This window comes from Schistocerca piceifrons, chromosome 2 (assembly GCF_021461385.2).
Source record: "Schistocerca piceifrons isolate TAMUIC-IGC-003096 chromosome 2, iqSchPice1.1, whole genome shotgun sequence".
Lineage (NCBI taxonomy): Eukaryota > Metazoa > Arthropoda > Insecta > Orthoptera > Acrididae > Schistocerca > Schistocerca piceifrons.
In genome coordinates this window covers 360846018-360864865 of record NC_060139.1, presented here as the reverse complement: position 1 = coordinate 360864865, position 18848 = coordinate 360846018, and the positions used below count along the sequence as shown (strand labels likewise).

Sequence of the window (18848 nt, the reverse complement as noted above, 5' to 3'; positions counted from 1 at the left end):
TCGATAAAGTCCGGCCTATTTGTAGCTACAAGGTCTAAGATATTTCCATTGCATGTGGACTGCCAAGTTAGCTGCTCAAGGCAATTTTCAGGAAATGTGTTCAAAAGTATTTTTTTGCGTGACTGCCTGTCTGTATCCCCCACAATGAATCCATAGATATGCCAGTCTATACTCAGTAGGTTAAAGGCGCCTCCAACTAGTACTGCATGATCTAGGTACTTACACACTATTGACTATAGACTTTCTTTGAATGACTAAAACTGTCACAGCAGAATCGGGTGGCCAGTAAAAACATCTAACAATTAACTTGGTTTCACCTGTACCTGTTATTCATGACCAGATAACTTCACTGTCACACTCAACTTCAACCTCACTAGAGACAATATGTTTGTCTATATGCAAACTGAAGGAGGATCACAGCTATCAGCTGCAACAGGACACGTTTTACAGAATCAGCAGCAATGTGTGAAAATGTGTACCAGACCGGGATTCGAATCCAGGATCTCCTGCTTACTAGGCTTACTACTAGATGGGAGTGTGGATCAGCTGTGAGGTTTATGGAGATAGTCTGTGCAGTTGCGACAATGCTGTGTCCTGGATGGCGCAGTGGTTACCACATCTGCCTAGCAAGTGGGAGATCCTGGGTTTGAATCCTGGCCCGGTACACATTCTCACTCATCATGGCTGATTCCGCAAAAAATGTCCTGCTGCAGCTGATAGCAGTGAATCTCCCTTCAACTTACATATGGTGTTCCACAGTTGCTGGATCTGTGTGATGTCTGTTCTTTCGAAGGAACCGACACTGCGCATTCAAATAATATTTTTGTCACTTACAGTGAACACTCTCCCTCATGTGGTCTCTAATTTGTCTTTCTGATATACATTTCATGACTTGCAAACTAGCTCAGAACTTTACACTTCAGGTTTCAGCCCGCTCTCAGTCCGAAGAATAATCTGAGCGACAGAACTTTCCGGAGCAGTAAATTTGGGAACTTTATTACTAATACTTTGGCAGTTTACTGATAAAATTATGACAGTCACACTGTCTTTATTCGGACACTGTTTGACTTCCTTTGCCGCATATCATCTGGCGAGTGTTCATTGGTTCATTGGAGCACCTCAACTACTGCTTAGCATAAAAAACCCTCATGTGCACCCCACAATTACTCTGCAACCCAAGTAGCTGCTTCCTTTGTGTAGTGCACCCCTGATCTATCAAGGCGAATCTTACAAATCCCGACATGATAAAGCAAGTCTACGAATCTGCAGCTAAGATCGTCACATAGTCAATGAGGCCTTTGGTTCAGACCCTTCACTCAGCTCCAAACCAAAGGACCCCAATCAACTCTGGGAACAATGCTGCAAATTGCGAGCTCTGCTTGGATCCTGCATAGGAGGCCAGCAGTCATCAACACCTCTGCCAGCCATGTGTACGAACTGAGAATCAGCTCAGACCCCATACGACAGGTGTCGTTGGTGCCGATGTAAGCCACAACTTGCAGATGACTGTACCCTGCACGCTTGATAGCTGCAGTAAGGCTGCCTCCACATCTTGGATGAGGCCCCCAGCAGACATACCGAGAACACATTGGCTTTCTTTCCAGCCCTGAACACTATCTACCTAAGGGGCTCCATAATGCGCCTAACATTGGAGCTCCTGATAACTAGTGAACCCTTCCCACCATGTGCCTGCTCCGACCCCGCTGAAGGAGCGGCCACCTGTTCACTCACAGGGTGAATGAATGAGGCCAGGTGGCCAGTCTCCACAGCAGCCATCCTCCTTGAGCGACGCAACTGCAGTACCACTCGCCAGTACCACTGTGACGACAGATACGCTGCTTTGGGTGCAGTAGGTGGTGCCTTAGAAGCAGAGCCCATGGGCAAAACAAGTGACACCTGAGGTGTCCCATGTGACACGCCAGATTCTCTGTGACTACTGCAACCCAAGAAAGCAGCCTGAAGGTGACTGACCATAGCCCTGTTGGTGGACTGCGACCAGCTGCTCCTGCTTCTGCACACATCCTAGACATCCTAGCAAGTTTAACTGAAGAAGTAAGCTATAAAAGCAGACAGAATTCTAGATATGCAGCTTGCTACCTCCTGATTTGTCACCAATGGACGCTGATGTGTTACTTTCAGAGCAAAACAAATGAACAACTACTATGATACAGACTGAATGAATTTACACCTACAAAAACATGATATTAAACCTCTTAAGCAGCAAAGAAAACATGCACAAAATTTAATAAATATACTAGGGAAAAAAACACACACACGCGAAAAGATAAACACTTAACTTGCCTCTTTGCACTTGTATATCAAACGGGAACTGGAGTCTGCTTGGTAGTTGCTATCGTACAGAATTGAAATGGTGAGTCATTTGCTGCACTGAGGCTTGTCTATCTTTTGTTGGAATCGGCAATGATCAATAGAAATCAATCAACAATGTATTTTTACTCATGACAGCTGCCTGTGATGGTAGAGGTTATTGCCACAAATCGAGGTACCCACAGTTCATTCTTGAAAAAGTGGCACATGAAATCCTCAGGGCTTACATAATGTCAGATATGGAGTGTTCTATGTACTAAGAGTTCATGATATAGCAACAATCAATGGTTTTCTTAGTGAGTGTCTTGCTCATCCAGCACTTGACTGTCGTGCAGACAAACAATCCTAGTTCTTATGACATCCAAGTCATGTGACATGCCAAACTATTCCATTTCCCGAGATACCAGTAGTGATTTCTCTTTGATAATCAAATGAACTGTAATAGTCCTTAAGAACACACAGTAACTTGTTGACAATTCAAGTAACATAGAGTTCTATGTGGCTAGATGATTGCAAGTATCTGGATAAATCAAACATTGCTTGATATTATACCACTAACTTACAGTAACCATCACCACGGTGTTACACCCAGTGAGAGAGGGGTACAGCTCTTACTCATTTACTCGCTCTTACATTTTTGTCTTTTGAAGATTCTTGTCAACAAAAAGCTATAATGCAAGTAACAGCTAAGAAACAAGGAAAATTTGAGATCCATGTTCATACAAGCTATTGTGTTAGATTTGACATCTCATAAACATTGGCGACATAGTGCAACATTCACTTGCACTTTCGAACAAGCAAAGCACAGTTGACAAATGATTTTTCTTGTCCTGTGGACAGGTACAAATAATGGTTATGAATCTTTATACTCATTTCTAGTGCCCAGATAAATATCATGCAATGGGAATAGAAATTACTGTAGCATATTGCATTACCTTTTGTGCACATTTTAGTAGGTCATATGGTCCCATTAATAGATCTCTGGTGGTACTACACTGTATGTTCTCCCAAATAAATAAGCCAAATGAGTACACAAGTATAGAAAGAAAGGAACTTTTTCTAGGCTGAAAAGTCTTAGTTTGTAGTTATCACACTTGCAGAAAGCCTTGCTAACAAATGAGGTCAAGAAGCCAACACTGAAATTACCTGAATTTAAGTGGAGTAAGTTAAAATCACAAATAGACATTTGGCATGGCCAGAGCCTACCTGCAGGAGGCATAAGTTCTGTAGAGCCAACAAAAACTCATCAAAATAAACAACTCCTAGCTTTTGGCATTACGGGTTTTTTTCTCAAGGAGGAAAGAAGGATTGATGTGAGTGGGAGAGGAATGAAGAGGCAGAAGGGCAAATATCTGGCCCTCTTCCCACCTCCATCTAATCGTCCCCAATCAATTCCTCTCATCTCCCTCAGAATGGAACCTATGATCCTTCTGGAGAGAATTGTCTTCATTATACTATTACATGCAAATTAGTGATGTCCTAAGTTCAGCCTCTCACAACAGGTCTCAAATATTAAGGATCGCCCAACGCAACTAAGTCTATAGGCGTATAAATTTTTAGTACATTACTTGATACTCAAACAAACTGAGAAGAGATGGAGCATAGGGCTTATAACAGATATTTGTAAATTAATGAGGATGTGCAGGTTTGAAGTCAGGTGTCTAAGTTGGCATCTTTTGTGACTAAATGGATAAACTTAACAACTTTCTGTGGGGATACTGTGAAGACAAATTTTGAAGGATAGCTCCAGTAAGCTGCTCCTGTTTTTCTTGGTTGTTGTTATTATCACCTGTAACATATGTCTATAATAGAAGACCACATTAAAAGATCTTTTTGCACAAAAAGAAGTTTTTCCCCGACTCTACAGGTAAGACCAGTGGCTAGAAAAATCATTTGAACTTTGTTTCAAAGTTAGGCTGCTCACAAGAATCCAATTCAACTGCTGTCACTGACAATATTAGTAGGTAGTACATGATGCTATTCTGAGTATTCATACTTCTTGTCCATCCATACCTATTGCCAATAATCATGCTGCAAAGTAAAGTGATGTTTTCTCTTATAAACCAGAAATTTACAGTGGAAAAGACTTTTAGTAAAGTAGTCATTCTTATTTTGTCCATCATTTTCATTAAATAATGAGACCTACTTTTGTTTCATACAAGAATTTGTGTACCCACTACACTTTAAATATATAGATAGCCTATTACATTGTACTTCACTGTATCTCGTAATGTAAACTCACCGGCATGTCTCACTCCATTTATGTAAAATACAGCTTCTGTTTCCATCCTGAAAAATATTTTTTTGTGTTTATAAGGGAACCATCAGTAAAACAGAAATGCTTACAAATTATACAGCTAAATGTGTAACTTAATGGATAATTAAAAGTATTTAAACACTGTACATTACTGGTACACAAATTATTTGTCATATGGGAGAAGAAGCTGGAATTTGTTTTAATCGCAACTTTAATGGTGAGTGTTTTCTTTTTTAGGATACTTTGGACACCTTTTCACTTAAAAGTTTGCGTGCCTTCTGCGCAACAGCTTCAAGCAGGTAAATAAAATATGTGGAATATGTTTATATTAATGACAAATGGAAGAAATGGATGAAGATGAAATCTTAAGTTAAGCACAACCATTGACTAGTGTCTAGCAACAAGGGGCCACCAAGCTTAACATCTCCTTCTCACAAATGACATCATCAGAAGAAATTTCAGCTTTATTCCTGGGAATTGGTACACTTCCTGGTTATCAGGAATTTTATGCCACCATCAGTACCCTTTTGCCAGTCATGTACTGGTAATGATTTTCAACTGCATCAAAAAATCAAAACAGTAATTGACTAAGAGTAAAAGTTATGCTGCTGAGAATTCTGTTTCCACGACAGACTTATGAGAAAACACCTTGCTAACACAAGGATTTTTGGATGATGCAGACCTAATCCATCATGAACCTCCAGAAACTAACTCATGATTAAACGTGCTGTAATTAAGAAAAGTTATATAAAAAAAACATAGGGCACGCTTACTTTCGCACTGATCGTAAACGGGAAAGAACGAACGGCCTTTATGATTCCGCATGCAACACCTAATTAAAATAAAAGTGAAACTCCAGATGTGGCGAACAGAAAAGATCAAAAATTATCGACTAAGGTAACTAGCACATGCGATCTGCTTAGACACCTTCATTCATGCTTTGTAAGCCGTTTTGAAGTGCATGGCGAACTGTTCTTCTCAGTGTACCATATGCCATGATTTCTTCCAGCGTGGAGGTAAGAATGGCTGGGTTAATGCCCATGCATGCGGTGGAATTAGTCTTATTTCGTCTAAGCGGTCCCAACAGAAGCCGTACATACATGCTGCACACAGGCTTTATAAGAACGTTTTCACAGGATACTTCACACCTTTTCTCAAGCGTCTGTCACTGCACGTTTTTCATTATTTTCGTGAAGCTCTCACGTCAACCTATCAAACCTTTGATCATGCATACTATCCAATTCTGTAGATGTCCAGTATCCCCTGTGAGCTCTATTTGGTATGGGTACCACACACTTGAGCATAATTCTCGAATGAGATGCACGAGTGTTACGACAGTAATCTAATTTATAGACAGACCGTCTGTTTCCATACCAATGCCGGTAGGCAAAATTTGTTAACAATACGAGTAAGTCGGACTAGTTTTTTCATTGTTGGTACAAGCTCAAATCTAAACACGAGCATCAGACATTGCTGGACAGAGCCATACCGAGGTGATTCTGAGCCCCTGCCAGAGCTTCCAAAAATGCCGTATCTCCCCTCGTCCCCCAGAAGAACTACCTTCTTCCATTTTCTAATACAAATTGAGGAAATCTTGTCATTAGTGAAGTAGCTAATGAAAATGAAGCTTCATTGAAAAGTATTACTTAAATTAGCTATAGATGAGAAATATTGCACAGAATAAATTGTTTAACAGCAGCTAGAATTTTTAGTATTAAGTATAATGAAAGACAGATTTTGTTTATTTTGGTGGATAAATTGTTAACTGGAAACAAAAGAAAAGGGACTGCAATTAAAGAGTCGAGAAAATATTCCTTTCCTAGATTTGTGTTTTTATGATATTCCTTTCCATTTTCTTGTTTTGGGCGGAGCAAATTTATTGATTAACGGTATGTCATTGAAGCAAAATTTGGCGTTTGTGTCGTTTTCTCTCAATATACTGAATTTGACAGCCAGCTTCACCTATACCGTACCGGAAGGGCTACATGATCTTAAGTAGTTTATTTATCATCTTTAATTTGCTGAAACTGCGTTGACAGGATACTGCAATCATTGAAATTGTCACAAAGATTCTCAAAGTTATTTCAGTGTTTGAATAAATGTTTCGTAAACCGCACTTTTAAAAAAAGCTTCTAAATATCCATATGTGAAGCTGTGTCAGTGCTCTGCAACAGCTCTTTCTACTAGAATTTAAAAGTCGCTATTTCATTAACTAGCACAGCTTTATCGATGTTTCTGCCATATTTGACATATCCTTTGCACATCTGTCAGAATAGGTGAAAGAGCCCTCATTCAAGGCGTCCCTGACAGTCAAATGAAGTGAGAGGAAATGGTATGTTGCATGTTATATTTATTTCCCATTTCACTTATTATTCTATAACGTACTTTGAAGCACTTTAGCTTAAACAATTTCATTCCAGTCCTAAGTTGGCAGTAATCGGCATAAGCCGGAAGCCAGTGCTTCAGCACATGCTCGCCAACCTTTGAATGTATGACATCCCCGTAGAAGCAAAACCTCAATTGTTGAAGATATTTTGAAAGTGGCACAGGCAGTTTTCTAGTGTCACTTATTTTTATCCTGTGTGCAGTTTAATGGCAGAGTATTGTGGATGGTATCATTTTGTTCCTTATAAAGTAGGGAATGAGAAAAGTGATATGAACATGTCAGACACGTGACTGGATGGGGGATGGGGAAAATGATGAGTCATCGCCCGCTTAATCGCTCCTAATCATTCGATTTTAACTCTATCTTTTAAGAATAGAAAGGTCTATGTACTTTATACACTTACGGTATTAGCACTTTTTGTGTGAATATAGCTGTTTTGGTCAAAATTTCAAAAAAATATCTGTCAGCCTGCCACTCTGTCAGTAAATGTGTAGATTAAAGTTACTATCCATGTTTGATTATAAATGGCCGTATTACATTGTATTGTTTTCTCGTATTTGGATATTTTCGTTTTAGGCGCCAGAAAACAGAGGAAATGAGTGAAAATTTGAAGTCAATTGTTAAAGCTGATCCTCCAGACAGAGGAAAATGAAGTACGTACAGTGAAACATGTGCGATTTGTAATACGGAAGGAAGAGAGAAGGTGGTTGAAAATCCTGGGGAAAACACCTACAAAAAACACTCAGAAACCATAACCAAGTGCTCCCAGTGAGAAGATGGTAGGTGTGAAAATGCAGATCAGATGGCACCTTAGCTGCTACAAGAATTTCACTCACAAAAAAAGGCTACAGCTGTGTGACAACAGTTTTCTGACAAAAGAAAATGAAGAAGTGACTCAAGTAGAGGATCTGGTTGTCTCTAAGCGTTTTATACGACGTCAAATTTCACAGTATGATAAATAAAATTGTTTCGTTTGTGATTCCAAAGCAACCTGAAAATACTAGTTGCAACATGTTTCTTAAGATGAAAGAGAGGCTAATTTCAACAATGCTGTTGAGTTGAGTGGAAATCAGACATGTATTGTGAGACTGAATGTGGCAATCCATCCTACATATGCATACACAGTTAATATTTTGTATCATATTGCATGCTGGACCTAAAATGTAACGTATGTCACGTACAGCACTATTTAAGGTCAGAAGAAAACATAATTCAATGGCAATAGTGGCTTGAAATATTGAGTTTCTGAGTATGTTAGAGTTTCATGAGGAATGACTTGTCACATGTATACGATATTGCAGTGCCTGTGTTATTCTGATTACAATGCAATGTTCCTTTGGACATGCATGTCCAAAGAAACAGGCGCTGTGGCGACTACAGCCGTTATGAAGTACATTAAATGTATTCACAATTGTGAATAAGGACAACCATCAGCTGTAGAATGGTATGATTATTCTTATTCTCAATTGTGAATACATTTAATGTAAGTCAATGTATGGCTGCTCTGCACAACACATATTTGAATGTGTCTCATTCCACTGGATTGGAACTATCTTCAAAGTTAGTGACAATGAGGGTTCTCGAAGAACATATTCTAGGAATAATGTTTTTTGCTTCAAAACGATGAAGCGAATCTGAAACGGTTTGTCTCAAGGGTACAAAAGATGCAGCTGTTGCGAATCTAGGAGAAAACACCATTGAAGAAGATTTTAAAGTGCTTCCTAGATTAGATTAGATTAGTTTTTCGTTACATAGATCCATGCTGAGGAGATCCTCGTGGATGTATAATATGTTAACTTTTTTTTTTTTTGCTGAAATAACAATACTAATAGTATGAATATATACAATACATCATTTGTTTCTATTAAAAAATTCGTCTATGGAGTAGAAGGAGTTGGCCGCTAGTAAGTCTTTCAGGCTCCTTTTAAATTGATCTTTATTTGTAATTAAATTTTGTATGTTTGCTGGCAAATTATTGAAGATGAGTGTTCCTGAATAGTGGACCCCTTTTTGAACTAAAGTAAGTGCTTTTAAGTCTTTGTGCAGATCATTTTTGTTCCTGGTATTGTATGTATGAACTGAGCTGTTTGTTGGAAAAAGAGATATATTATTTAGGACAAATTTAATTAAGGAGTAAATATACTGAGAGGCAGTGGTTAGTATACTCAGTTCTTTGAAGAGGTTTCTACATGACGTCCGTGAATTTACTCCACAAATAATACGTATTACACGCTTTTGGACTCTGAAAACTTTTGTTTGACTTGAAGAGTTACCCCAAAATATTATACCGTACGACATTATGGAATGAAAGTAGGCAAAGTATGCAAGCTTTTCCACTTTTATGTCGCCTATGTCTGCTAACACTCTAATTGCAAATACAGATTTGTTAAGGCGTTTCTGTAGTTCTGTGGTGTGCTCCTCTCAACTTAATTTATTATCAAGTTGTAATCCCAGGAATTTAAGACTGTCAACCTCTTCTCTCTGCTCTTCTTCATACTTTATGCATATGCTGGGTGGAAACCTCTTACAGGTTTCTGAATTGCATGTAGTGAGTCTTTTCAAAGTTTAATGTCAATGAGTTGGCTTTAAACCATTTATTAATATCCATGAAAATATCGTTAGCAGATCTTTCTAGAACTACACTCGACATACTATTTATTGCAATACTTGTGTCATCTGCAAACAAAACGAACTCTGCTTCTGGCAGCGTAACTGATGAGAGATCATTAATGTACATTAATGTACACCTGCCAAAGTGATACGAAAATCTCCATTGAATGCCAACAGCTGGAATTTTGAAACTTCCTGACAGATTAAAACTGTGTGCCAGACCGAGACTCGAACTCGGGATCTAGGTCTGCAAGGTGGGCAGGAGAGCTTCTGTAAAGTTTGAAAGGTAGGAGACGAGGTACTGGCTGAAGTAAAGCTGTGAGGACGGGGTGTGAGTCGTGCTTTGGTAGCTCAGATGGTAGAGCACTTGCCCACGAAAGGCAAAGGTCTCGAATTCGAGTCTCGGTCCGGCACACAGTTTTAATCTGCCAGGAAGTTTCATATCAGTGCACACTCCGCTGCAGAGTGAAAATCTCATTCTGGAAGCTAGAATTTTAATGGGAGTTTGAAAGCAGATTCAGATCAAATATAGGAACAGACTTTGGTTTTTTCAAATGGTGTTTAATTGGAAAAATTCTGTAACTGCAGAGAGAAAAATAATTAATGAGACTGATATCAGTGCTAGTCGTTTATCTCAAATACTAATCTATACATGTCGCAAGATTATCAGATAAAAGTAAACACACTCAATAACTCTCTTGGCAAGTTTCCATTGGCCCACCTATGTATCAGTTGACGAAGCTCAAACCTGGTAAACCTCTTACATTGCACTGGAATTTCAGTTCACAATGCATGTGTTTGAGAGCTGGTGAACAATATAGCCAAGGCTGTAATTTTGAAGAGGAATGCAAATTATGAACTGTACCTGCTGCCAGATGTGATTCAAGGAAGATTTATTCATTTTGCCATGGATTTCCAAAAAGATACACTCGATAGGAGAAAAGACACTTCATGATTCAGTCATTGACACGTACCTGAAAACTGAAGAAGAGATGTTCAGGATAATCTTGCAGGCTTACTGTTTCCTGATGCTGAAAAAAGCATATATCCATTGATAGCATGTTCTGTTTCCAGAACAGTAAACAAAAGAGTCCTACAATGAACGCTCAGTTGCCTTCTTCAATAAAACAACAGTGTCTCAGAGAAGCAGCAACCCAAGATATAGCAGGAAGTGCTTGAAACATCCTGACAGATTAAAACTTTGTGCCGGACCGAGACTCAAACTCGGGACCTTTGCCTCTCATAGGCAAGTTTGGAAGGTACGAGACGAGGTACTGGCAGAGGCAAAGTTGTGAGTATGGGGTGTGAGTATGATGGGTAGCACAAACGATAGAGGATTTGCCCATGAAAGGCAAAGGTCCTGAGTCCCAGTCTCGGTCTGACACACAGTTTTAATCTGCCAGGAAGTTTCATATCAGCACACACTCCGCTGCAGAGTGAAAATATAATTCTGGAAACATCCCCCAGGCTGTGGCAGAGCCATGTCTCCGCAATATCCCTTCTTCCAGGAGCGCTAATTCTGCAGCGTTCGCAGGAGAGCTTCTGTGAAATTTGGAAGGTAGGAGACGAGGTACTGGAAAGAAGTAAAGCTGCGGGGGCAGTGTGTGAGCCATGCTTGGGTAGCTCAGATGGTAGAGTGCTTGTCTGCGAAAGGCAAAGGTCTCCAGTTCGAGTCTCGGTCCAACACAGTTTTAATGTGCTAGGAATTTTCATATCAGTGCACACTCCGCTGCAGAGCGAAAATCTCATTCAGGGAATGCTTGTCTCAGTGCCAGTAGTGAACAAATTTTATCAACTTGGTCAACACACCATGCAACTATGCATAATATCAAACAAAAAACGTGTGTCTGACTTGCTCCTTCTTCCAGTTCAGCACTGAAATACATAGAAAAGGTTAATGAAAAGATCTTGGGAACCACACAGCAAGTTGATAGGTACAGAAGATTTAGGTTTTACCATCCTCTTAAAAATTAACAAATGAAGTTTTCCTACCATTAACTGGGTGATAGTCCCAGGAGACCTACATACCATAGTGACAGCACTTCAAGCCTTAGGAAAGGATACAGAATCATCTGGCATCCCTGACATACGGATTGAAAGTGGTATTTTTGGCGAATGTACGGAGCATCACATATTGGAAGGAAAATCTGTTCACCAATCCTTCAGAGCCCATGTCACTACACTATATGCTATTTTCATTCTTCTCTTAAATGAGTTTCAAGAGAGAAGTCTGACATTTAAAGAAAACATTCAAGTTATCTAGGGGAAGGTGATAAATGCACAGAAAAATAGAAACTCAAAAGCCACTAGAACAGCAAACCACTATATGATAGAAGATATAAAGGAACTAGAACTGTAGAAACAGTTAACAGACTTTTGTTAAGAGAATCCACCCTGAAGATGATTTTGAATTGCGTGGGGATAGCGCTTATTCTTCTTTCGTTTATTAGAGAGTGTTATAATGAATCACCCTCCCCTAATATAACCTTTTTTTTTATAGAGATAGCAGATACCATGTATACTATCGATTCTTGCATAGGTTAAAATTATCTCAGCTGTTTCACTAAAGGAATTGATATGATTTTGTATATGATGTATTATAATTCAGGATAAAAAGTACAAAAAAGAAATTAATGTGTTACAATATATATGTACTAACAGTTAAAATTACTCTTCTTTTAAAAAGATATTACAAAATTTGTGGCATACTTAAAATTCATATTATTAATTGCACAATCTAATGCAAATTATTAAATTTATTTCTAGATGATTTAAAAAATAATGATATATTTTAGCGAAGTTTCTTCTTTGGGATAATGTGAGTGCCACAGAATGTAAGTAGTGGTGGGCATCTCTCTGAAGGAAATAGACGTTTTCGAAGTTGTCAACAACAATGCAATTATTGGTTTTTTTAATGTGGGAAATGTAAAAACGGTGTGATGTTGAAAGATGTGGCAAAGACTAAAATTCAAGAATAATACAGGCAAATCTTCATAAGATATTTAGTCATCAAGAACCTACAAAATCGAAATTTCTGCTACAAGAATATACCCCTAACAAGACTTTGAGCCATCGGCAACAACAATGAGATAATGAAGATAAGTAAAAAGTTATTCTCTTGTATATCTTACGCCTCTTGAAGCTTTCAAAATTTGTGCAAAGAATGAGAATTTTAGTAGTGATACGTGGGACGGTAAGATTACAGTGTGTAGTGTCAACTGGGGACTAAGACAGAGTGCAGTGAATGAATTCTCTAAGTACTTTTTGCATTGGACATTCGCAACTACAGTGCATTGTGTGCATGGGAAACAGTTAAAATGGAAAGGTTGCGGGAGACCAATTATGAAACGTGGGTACAACTGCAAAATGCCTGGGCCCCAAACAAAAGTGGTCTCCCATTCTGCACTTGAGCAGGAAAAACGAAAAATTAAATTATATAGAGGTATTGCAGGTATCACGCAAAATGCACAAGCTCTAAATAAATTTTTCTTCACAATTCCTGAATGGTTAAAGATTAGTTCCGATAGTAAAGAACGAGTAAAGGTTTTAATTCGCCGTAAAGATCCCAAACATTCGCTTATCGTTGTGAAAAAAAAACTGAATATCATTAATTGTTTCAAAAATTTCATCAATCCATTTGACTGCAAAATTAATAACCTACTTAGTATTGTGACAATGACGATTGCTCAATCTGAAGTACAATCTGACATTTGTGTCATGTCAGAATTAGGTTTAGAGTAACATTTGAACTTAGTACACAAACGAATTGTTGGTGGTACTGATAACATCTGAGAACCTCTCCCATAAAACAAGTTGAAGCTTTTCGGAACAATGGGAAAGAAAATAAAACTGAAAACAAAACTTGGTGTAGTGGAACTTAAAGAAGACTCTTCAAGTATCTAGTAATTTTATGTCAGTAACGTCTAGAAATCAACAGTAGGAAAGTTTTGGAAAGTATGAACTATCTGTAGTTTCACATTCCATGTTCGCAGCTGATGGAACAATGTACTACATGCAAGTTAAAAGTAAACTCATGCACCATTTACAAAATCTTGCATCTAAGGAGACAGATTTAGAAATGGACCGACAAGAAACTAAAAATGTGGCTAGTTCAACTCACAATGAAGGAGAAAGATATTCAGTTACAGTTGTTGGTAGCATTACAGAGATTCACAAACTAAATGTAGGAAAGGAGACAAGAAAATTCCTGTTTTCACAAATCAGTATTGCAAAACTTTTTTTTTCAAAATGTGGTGAGTTTTCTGAGATTCGTGTTATCTTTGACACATACTTAGATAATTTTCTGAAATATGCAATAAGAGGCCAAAGACAACAAGATACATTTATGGATGCTGATGAAACTGCTCTTGACACTTTGTCATCCCTGGGAAAACATGATTTTAATAAAGAAACATTCCGAATTATGGAAGCTTTATATGCTCTGTGCACTTAAGAATCCCAAAGACAACATTGCTGATAGCAAGTGGATGAATGGGTGCCTCCGAAACCAGATATTCTGTGTCTGGCCATATAAAGAACATATCTTCAAGCCTTGATATAGCATGTTGTTGTTGTTGTGGTCTTCAGTCCTGAGACTGGTTTGATGCAGCTCTCCATGCTACTCTATCCTGTGCAAGCTTCTTCATCTCCCAGTACTTACTGCAACCTACATCCTTCTGAATCTGCTTAGTGTATTCGTCTTTTGGTCGCCCTCTACGATTTTTACCCTCCACGCTGCCTTCCAATGCTAAATTTGTGATCACTTGATGCCTCAAAACATGTCCTACCAACTGGTCACTTCTTTTTCTCCCCAATTCTATTCAATACCTCCTCATTAGTTATGTGATCTACCCATCTAATCTTTAGCATTCTTCTGTAGCACCACATTTCGAAAGCCTCTGTTCTCTTCTTGTCCAAAATATTTATCATCCATGTTTCCCTTCCATACATGGCTACACTCCATACAAATACTTTCAGAAACGAATTCCTGACACTTAAATCTATACTCGATGTTAACAAATTTCTCTTCTTCAGAAACGCTTTCCAGGCCATTGCCAGTCTACATTTTATATCCTCTCTACTTCGACCATCATCAGTTACTTTGTTCCTCAAATAGCAAAACTCATTTGCTACTTTAGATGTCTCATTTCCTAATCTAATTCCTTCAGCATCACCCCATTTAATTCGGCTACATTGCATTATCCTCATTTTGCTTTTGTTGATATTTAGCTTGTAACCAAGTTTCAAGACTGTCCATTCCGTTCAGCTGCTCTTCCAAGTCCTTTGCTGTCTCTGACAGAATTACAATGTCATCGGCGAACCTCAAAGTTTTTATTTCTTCTCCATGGATCTTATTTTCTACTCTGAATTTTTCTTTTGTTTCGTTTACTGCTTGCTCAATATACAAACTGAATAAAATTGGGGATTGGCTACAACCCTGTCTCACTCCCTTCCCAACCACTGCTTCCCTTTCATGCCCCTCGACTCTTATAACTGCCATCTGATTTCTGTACAAATTGTAAATAGCCTTTCGCTCTCTGTATTTTACCCCTGCCACCTTCAGAATTTGAAAGAGAGTATTCCAGTTAACATTGTCAAAAGCTTTCTCTAAGTCTACAAATGCTAGAAACGTAGGTTTGCCTTTCCTTAATCTTTCTTCTAAGATAAGTCGTAAGGTTAGTATTGCCTCATGTGTTCCAACATTTCTACGGAATCCAAACTGATCTTCCCCGAGGTCCGCTTCTACCAGTTTTTCCATTCGCCTGTAAAGAATTCGCGTTAGTATTTTGCAGCTGTGACTTATTAAAATGATAGTTCGGTAATTTTCACATCTGTCAACACCTGCTTTCTTTGGGATTGGAATTATTATATTCTTCTTGAAGTCTGAGGGTATTTCGCCTGTCTCATACATCTTGCTCACCAGATGGTAGAGTTTTGTCATGACTGGCTCTCCCAAGCCTGCAGTAGTTCTAGTGGAATGTTGTCTACTCCCGGAGCCTTGTTTCGACTCAGGTCTTTCAGTGCTCTGCCAAACTCTTCACGCAGTTTCTTATCTCCCATTTCGTCTTCATCTACATCCTCTTCCATTTCCATAATATTGTTCTCAAGTACATCGCCCTTGTATAAACCCTCTATATCCTCCTTCCACCTTTCTGCCTTACCTTCTTTGCTTAGAACTGGGTTTCCATCTGAGCTCTTGATATTCATACAAATGGTTCTCTTCTCTCCAAAGGTCTCTTTAATTTTCCTGTAGGCAGTATCTATCTTACCCGTAGTGAGATAAGCCTCTACATCCTTACATTTGTCCTCTAGCCATATAGCATACGGCACAAAATGAGAATCCTGAACTATCTACAATGTCTGACAGTTTCTCTCAGTCATCAAATGTTCATGTGGTCCATTAAAGTATGTTCCACTGTGGAAAGGTGCTCTAAATATTCTTACACAGACTTATGTTCTTGTTCTGCTGATCCATAGAAATGCCAAAATGAGAGTGAGGAAGAAGCTGATTATGAAATATCAAATGGAGTATATTTTTATGATGACACTGATGTTAATGATGTTGACAATGAACTTCAGTCATGGTTATGCGTTGAGCACCTCGAAGTGGACTGGAATTTGTGACTAGGATAATGCAGAGGATAATAAACTCTCATGAAACAAGAAGGTGCTGAGCACTGTCATGACTCGATTAAAGGAAGGCCTTTGTTATGTGACTTCTTATTATCTTCTTTCGCGGACCAGTCTGTCCCTATTTAGAGTTGCTGCCAATTGGTTGAACAGTACAAAATCCATTTGACGTGTAGGAACGGAAATAAGGAAGTGTTTGTGTATTTCCTTTGTCCCACTTGCAACCTTTTCTTGTTTTTTCTTAGTGTGTTCTGAATGTGGTGTTATAGTGTAGTGTATATTAAAATATTAAGAAACAATAAATGTTATGAAGACTGAATTAAGAAGGAGAACTTCGGATTCCGGGAGAGCCCCCACGACTAATGTGTGAATTCACACCAGAAGAATAGTATGCTTTACTTTTCAGCAAATGAATATAATAAGAAAAGACATGGCTGGTGCACTTATTCCATGACAGTTAAAAGATATTTCTAAAGTGCTAATGGACATCTACACACTTAATAATACTAACTGCTTCTCCTTACTGCAATAATAGATTTTGTACACTGTTTTTTTCTTTACATTTTACATAACAGCCATTTTGAAAATACATTTTTTTCTTATTTTATGCTTCTTTTATATTTAAATTAACCTATTTGGAATAAATAAATATTACAGAAATGATTATTTTGTCAAATGAAATATTTTTCTTTGGAAAACCCTTTTTTTGAAATTTTAACCAGAATGGCTATATTTAGGTAATGGGTATTAGCAACATAATTGGTACTAGAGCGTATTTAGACCTTTCCTTTTTAATAAAAAGAGCCTTGAAATCGAATGATTAGGAGCGAAGTTGTAAGGATTAAGCCCGGTCGCAGGTCCGACATGTCCACCATTACTTTTCTCATTCCTTACATTTTGTAGAACAAAATGATTGCATCATCAACACTGTTAAACTGCACACGGGATATCACTAGAAAATCCACTAGCAGCTATATGAACCAAACGTTCTGTTGATACATAGCCCATGTGACGCCTGTTCGACGGTAATTTCTTTATGATGCTACTTGCACGCTGTGAGAAATACGTGCGTTTACAGTCTCAGGTCGGAGGAAAGGCTTCTTCTCGCTAGGAGAAGATAGATGTGTGTTGGGGAGTAGATATCACATTCCTCTACTGGTTAACTCTTAAACTGTCTTTCCGTTTGTTTCTTCTGTGCGTTTTTGCACACTTCTGTTGCTACACTCTTGGCAGTGGCGTATCTTTCCCATTGCGTCAGTACGGCCCTGTTGCTGGATAGCGTTTTTGCCAAAACTAATCGTGAAAAGGTTCCATTCAAAGTGGGAATAATAACGTATTCTCCGACAGGGGACGTTTATGTCGGTCTATATGCAAAACAAAGTGATAGAGGCCAGTTTAGTTTGTCTGTTTTGTATGATGAAGTGGTAAACGAAATGTTTCACATTCCTGAGAACGATTTATGCCCAAGCAGTGGTATCAGAGCCCCCTTTGTCTTTATAGGAGATGAAACTTAACCTCTGCTAAAACAACTGATGAAACCGTATGCTAAGAAAGGTCTTGATCACTAGTCGGAAAATTTCAACAGAGCCCTTTCATATGCCAGAGAAACACTTGATTGTGTTTCAGGAGCTGTAGCACTAAAGTGGTGAATACTACGCAAACCTTTGGAACGAAAGTTGATAACGCAGAACTATTTATGAAAACTTTTTGTTTTTTGCATAACATCTTTACAGACAATGAGAATACAGTGAATGGTGCGCACTGCAGAGCTCACACATTGTGCAGGAATAATGCAGCTCCTGCTGAGCTGTTAACGTAAGGACTCCGTTTCAATATTATATTAATGAAGCAAACATTGTCTGGTGAAATAAACACTATTAAAATGTAACTGAAGTGTTCCACATTTTATTGGAATTTCTTTCCACAGCCGGCCACAGTGGTCGAGCGGTTCTAGGCGCTTCAGCCTGGAACCGCGCGACTGCTACAGTCGTAGGTTCAAATTATGCCTCGGACATGGATGTGTGTGATGTCCTTAGGTTAGTTAGGGTTAAGTAGTTCTAGTTCTAGGGGACTGATGACCTCAGATGATAAGCCCCATAGAGCTCAGAGCCATTTTTTTTCTTTTCACAGTTTACCCTATATGAAGCGAGTGTGACGTTCTGCATGCCTCTGGTACCATTCAAAAACAGTTGCAATAAGAGCCTGTTTAAAATCATCACTCATAGTTATCGCACTTAAGATGGTTTCCTAAGCACGAAATAAACAACACTGTCCGCGATTAGCGACCGAGAAACCACGTAACGAGGAGGTGTCGAAAACGGCGCCCCTACAGTGACCTTGAAGTGGCCAATGATGACTCAAGATTCAGGACAGCTGGCTATGGTATTTCAACAGAGCCCTTTCATATGACGGAGAAACTGTTGACTGATATCTTCGAATGACTAGAATCGTAGTGAGTAGCGATGAGTATGGTTAAACGCGCCACTCGGTAAAATAAGGTAGTCAATTATGGAGCGTAAGGTCCGTTCCTTTGTGATTCGTTCTCTTTTCCGTGTGTTGTATGCCGCTCTACCACGCACCAGAGGAAGGCGGAAAGAAGCCACTCAGTTTTACCATTCTGCGACTTTAGCTCTGCAT

The 18848-nt window shown here is 38.8% G+C and overlaps 1 protein-coding gene across 1 annotated transcript in view; it reads right to left on the bottom strand.

The window, feature by feature from the left end:
* LOC124776986 (xanthine dehydrogenase-like) overlaps nt 1–18848 on the bottom strand; it is a 437142-nt gene that overhangs the window by 357009 nt on the left and 61285 nt on the right. Inside the window, exon 2 of the mRNA XM_047252231.1 lies at nt 4571–4617. Within this exon, the coding sequence (XP_047108187.1) occupies nt 4571–4616 (46 nt within the window). The 5' untranslated portion in view covers nt 4617. The remainder of the gene's footprint in view (nt 1–4570; nt 4618–18848) is intronic.